The 5,000-nt window shown below is 33.7% G+C and overlaps 1 protein-coding gene across 2 annotated transcripts; it reads left to right on the top strand.

Moving 5' to 3' along the window:
• Window positions 1-689: 689 nt before the first annotated feature.
• Window positions 690-4,688, top strand: LOC110667347 (uncharacterized). Of its 2 annotated transcripts, XM_021828158.2 has the most exons (6): window positions 690-1,218; window positions 1,585-1,764; window positions 2,132-2,258; window positions 2,537-2,650; window positions 3,149-3,200; window positions 4,320-4,688. In XM_021828158.2, the coding sequence occupies exons 1-6, from the start codon at window positions 889-891 to the stop codon at window positions 4,372-4,374; spliced, it is 858 nt and encodes a 285-aa protein (XP_021683850.1). In that variant the 5' UTR covers window positions 690-888; the 3' UTR covers window positions 4,375-4,688. The 2 variants fall into 2 exon arrangements, with proteins under 2 accessions (XP_021683850.1, XP_021683848.1); XM_021828156.2 differs by lacking the exon at window positions 3,149-3,200 and having other exon boundaries at window positions 702-1,218.
• The last annotated feature ends 312 nt before the right edge of the window (window positions 4,689-5,000 follow it).

The raw sequence follows: 5,000 nt of genomic DNA, 5'->3' as shown, positions 1-5,000 counted from the left end.
GAAGGGTTTAATTGGATTTTGGCCAAATTTGTGGTCTATATTAAGCCTTTTGGTCAAATAAACCAAAACCTTTATCTTATTTACTGGTTATATTTAAAACTTTTAATTTTAAATAATTTAAGCATAACTTTCAAATTGAAGAATTCTCTCTTGTTGTCTCTCTTTCTCTCTCTCTCTATCTCACTCCTCTCTCTCTCTCTCTTTCTATTTTGAGTAATTAAACTTACTTAGTGTAAAATTCTTACTCTTTTGCTTGGAGAGAGAGAAAATGATGGAAAGAAATGGGAAGGAGAGAGAGAGAGGGGGAGAGAATGATGGAGAGAGAGAGAGAGAGGGGGAGAGAATGATGGAGAGAGAGAGAAAGAGAGGGAGAGAGAGGGAAAGAAAGAGAGAACAAGGAAGAGAGAGAGAGGGAGAGAAAGAGAACAAGAGAGAGAGTAGGAGAAAGAGCAAGGGAGTGAGATGAATAAAATAAAAAATTTAGAAATGTGATATTTTTAGGTGTAAAAAGTCAAAATTTTTAAATTTATTTTTAAATTTTGAAAAGAAACTTTTTAATTTTAAAAATTATAATTAAATTATCTAAAATTAAATATTTTGAATATATCAGTGGCTAGTGTAAAGCTTTAGATTTATTTGGCTAATAGACTTTCACATAGTAGAGAAAAAAAAATTGAGACTTACTTTGAAATTAAATGAAAGATTAGGGGTTTTATTTAAATTATGGCATTTCCAGGAAACCAAGGGAAGTATAATTTAACCCCTCCAAGAACATATTAAACGAACGATGATTCTGGAACTCGCAGGAATTTTGATTTTCCTTTGATCTTTATATCTACAAGCATCACAGCAAATCAGTAGCCACATCGCTTGTTTCTGTTAAAAAAAATGGTGGTGATAGAACCGGAAGAAGTGGACGAACAGATCTTAGTCAACAATCTTCCAAAGCCAAAAGCAGTTCCCTCGTCATCGTCTTCCAAAACGGCGACGGGTTCAAGCAAATACACTGATTCTACAACTCCGTCGGTGGTGGCGGCAGATTCGAATGTGAACGAGAACGATTCCGATGGGTTCGAAACGGCAAGCGAGCACGAAGTTAGCGATAACGAAGAAATTATCAATGAAGATAATCATCAACAACCAGAACCACAGCCACCGCCAGCACCACGACAAGATGTGAAAGCGGACTCTAATGTAAACGACGACGAATTGCAACAGGTTTGTTACTTTATCTCAATCTCTTTTTCTAGTTGCCTCAATTGGTTTCCTCTAGTTTTTAGGGCCCATTGAATGAGAAATTGAAATCCTGGAATTTAAATGGGTTTTTAATTGAAATAGATTAATTCAAGATTTAGTCTTGTAAATCTTAAAAACAAAATTTAGGGGTTTTTTGAAATTACACATTTTTAAATACCAAATCAAATGCTGCAAGTGGTACCCTGATTCTTGCTTGCTTGAAGTTTCTGCTATCTTTACTTGAATTTCTTCTTCTAGTACTTGTTTAGATATTGTTTGGATGGCTGCAAGTGTTCATTTATTCTTTGAGAAGAGTTTTGAGCTTAGTTCAATTTCCTCCTGAAACAGAAAACTTTAGCACAAGCTAATGAAGCGAAATTGGAAGGCAATAAACTATTTGGAGATGGGCGCTATGAGGAGGCTTTATTACAATATGATGCTGCATTAAAAGTTGCACTGGACATGCCTTCGTTTGTGGAGTTACGTTCCATATGCCATGCAAATCGTGCTGTATGCTTCTTGAAATTGGTATGGTACCCTTCATTATATAGAAATCTGCAAGGCTCATCAGAAGTTTTAATATAAAAAAAAAGGGAAAAAGAAGAAGAAGAAGAAGCAGAGTTTGTATCGAATTTCTCATGTCCTGTTGAATTTGTTTGCATGGTGATAACGAGCTTCACAGAATCTGCATGATAACATATTTACTTCTGTTTACTTCAGATACCCCATGTATGTTTTGTTTACTTATATATGTTCTTGTTTCAGAATTATTGATTACATTTAAACCTTAGTTGTCTTTGCTACCTGGGACAGGCCATTAGAGATTTGTGCTTCCTGTTTTCTTCATTGAGTGGAGCTTTCTCTTTGATGTCATGTTGTCTCAATATTATTATAGGGAAAGTACGAGGATACAATCAAGGAATGTACAAAGGCCCTTGAATTAAATCCTTCCTACATGAAAGCTCTGGTTAGGCGAGGAGAGGCTCATGAAAAGCTTGAACACTTTGAGGAGGCAATAGCTGGTAAGTTAGGATCATTTGATGGTCGTTATATTGTACTAATTTGATTTAACATTTCTGTCGACCATCTCTTATATCTTTCTATAGTGCTTTAGTTTGAGCTTATTTTATTCATTCCTTTTTCCTTCTTTCGGAAGCTTATTTTATTAAGCTTATTTGTGTGTACTTGCATGGTCATAAGTGTGCATGTTTTTGCTTGTTGCGCTCACTGAATTTGAATGTGTTCTATTCCCTTGCTATATCTTCAGTTAAAAATAAAAATTATGTCTGGTTACCTACAGATATGAAAAGAATCTTGGAATTAGATCCTTCAAATGAACAAGCTAAGAAAGCCATTCGCCGCTTGGAGCCGTTGGCTGCAGAAAAGCGAGAAAAAATGAAGGAAGAGATGATTGGTAAGCTCAATAGACAATTTTTTCAGTTTCTTGTTTGCCTGTTTTTGTTTCTCAACTTGAAGGGGACATCTGCAGTTTCCTTTTCTATGAACATTCATAAATATATTTTGGAATTATTGACATAATTGCTTATGCTTTTGTTAAATATTGATAGATTTTTCCAATTCCAGTCCCCACCTTAGTTGTGCCTTCCTCTTTGCCCTTTTATTCTTATGACAAATACTTGTGATCAATGAGATGCATGATTTACTTTAGAAGGAGAAGTTGGCAAAACATATGGTTTAGGCTTAAGCAATTATAATCGTCTCTAATCTTCTCAGAACTGGGGGCAACGCTGAATGAGGTGGCAACAACAGCCTGTATTTTTAAAGTCGATCAAGTGTTAAATGATCCTTGTGTGTAATTAGCATGCTTTCTCAATGCCGACTTTGTTTTTCAATTCATCATATTAATCTATTAGTCTCCATATATTTTAATCTTATAATTCCTGATCCTCAGGGTCAACGCAATGGGAGGTTAAAATGGTGAAGAATCTTGATTCGCTGAAACAGTAGGTTTTGGACTAAGAAATTATGTTAAATATCAAGATATTGACTTGGACTATAGTGTTTCAAGGTGATTGAATGTACTGGTTAGTTTTAAAACAGAGCATGATTGTAAATTTATTTTTAAAGCTGGTGAAAGAAATGGTGAGCTGGACCTTCAATTGCGCAGAATAGGTACAGCATGCCTCTGACAATGTGTGTTTCCCTTTTGGCTTTACCAACTGTTGCAAACGAAAGTGTTTAATGTTCATAAATCCTTTGGAAGTGATATAAAGACCAAAATAACTTGGAAATTCAAGCCTTGTGTATTGTTTAGTGAATATATGGTGCATAAAGACTGAAATTAGAGGCAAACAGTTTGTTGAAGTGGCTTAACTTTTCATTAAGCACTTTACTGCATAATGTTAGTTAAGCAAAGGCTTAATTTGAGTCACTTAAATATTATGTTTTTCCACCAGTACACAAAAAGGACATGCATTCATATGCTAATTATTTTTGAAAGGTGACGTTACTTACAGATTGAAAACCCTCATTTTCTGCCTTCCTCAAAAATAGGCCACCCTTGCCTAAGTTTTGAATATATAATTCATGGAGACAGGCCATTTATAAGATGAACTTTTCTATTCAAGCACTTATATAAGCTGTGCTTGATGTTCATGACCTTAGAAAATTAAAGCAGACTGATGCTTAAGTTTAGTTGCCTAAAATATGTGTTTTAGCATCTGTTCTTGTTCATCATTTTTGGTCCTTTCTTGGAACCATTTTGATAAAAAATTTATGTTATCGTTGGTCGTCAAAATTATGGATTCAAGGTCAATGTATGATCGTAATGCTATAATTGCACCAGAAACTTGTATTCCATTCTCCTGAAAGAAAAAGTGTATTTAACTATTTCTGTCATTCGCGTGTTAAGATCTTAATTCGGAGTTTAGGTGCTTTACAATGATATGGAATTATTGCAATGGAAAGCCGTTTTTGTGTGCATCCACTAGTATTCTCTCCCTCTCTCTCTCTTTTTTTTCTTTTTTTTTTTTTTATTTTTCCTCCTTCAACTGCTTTACTTCTTTTTGTGTACAACTCTGTCTACTGATTATTTAAATTCATTTGAATTACTTTCTGAGCAGCAAAACTGAAAGATATGGGAAACTCTCTGCTTGGCCGATTTGGTATGAGTGTTGACAACTTCAAAGCCGATAAAGATCCAAACACTGGTTCCTATTCTATTTCATTCCAACGTTAATTTTTTACTGTGAGATCCGTTGGCTACATTTTTATCCTTGGAAGAAACGGTGAGATGAATGAAGGCCGTCCAATAGAATGACATATTAGTCTGGTACATTCTGGGTGCAGAGTTGACCGACAGTTCTAAATTGAAAGTGTGATGTTGCTTGGGAAGATTTTGTTCCCTTCATGATAGAGCTTTGTGTGATGCAGTCTGTAAAACCGAAAATTGATGAACTTGAATTCTAAGTGCTCGGAATTCTCTTTTATTATTTTTTTTTTTATGTTTTTGTTTTTTTATAGGCTTTCTCCATCGATTATAACTTCATGCAATGTTAGGCAAATTATTGTATGTTCACTCACAAGTTAGTGTAACTATACCGGAATTAGAACTCTATTAAAATTTAATAACTCTCTGAATCTATATTAAACTTTTATTGTTATTATTAAAAAGTGATTAAGCTTGGTTAATTTTATATATTTTAATTAATAATTTATATTAAAAAAATTTATAAATTTATATTTATAAATATTGTTATAAAAATATATAATTTATACTTAATTAATTATTTATATAAATTATT

The sequence above is a fragment of the Hevea brasiliensis genome, chromosome 13 (assembly GCF_030052815.1).
Source record: "Hevea brasiliensis isolate MT/VB/25A 57/8 chromosome 13, ASM3005281v1, whole genome shotgun sequence".
NCBI lineage: Eukaryota > Viridiplantae > Streptophyta > Magnoliopsida > Malpighiales > Euphorbiaceae > Hevea > Hevea brasiliensis.
This window is presented reverse-complemented; position numbering and strand designations above follow the sequence as displayed.

Excerpts from the sequence above, each read along its gene's own strand:
- LOC110667347 (XM_021828156.2), top strand. The coding sequence starts at position 889 with ATGGTGGTGATAGAACCGGAAGAAGTGGACGAACAGATCTTAGTCAAC. Across the intron at positions 1,219-1,584 it reads ACGACGACGAATTGCAACAG|AAAACTTTAGCACAAGCTAA; the intron begins GTTTGTTACTTT and ends CTCCTGAAACAG. Across the intron at positions 2,259-2,536 it reads CTTTGAGGAGGCAATAGCTG|ATATGAAAAGAATCTTGGAA; the intron begins GTAAGTTAGGAT and ends GGTTACCTACAG.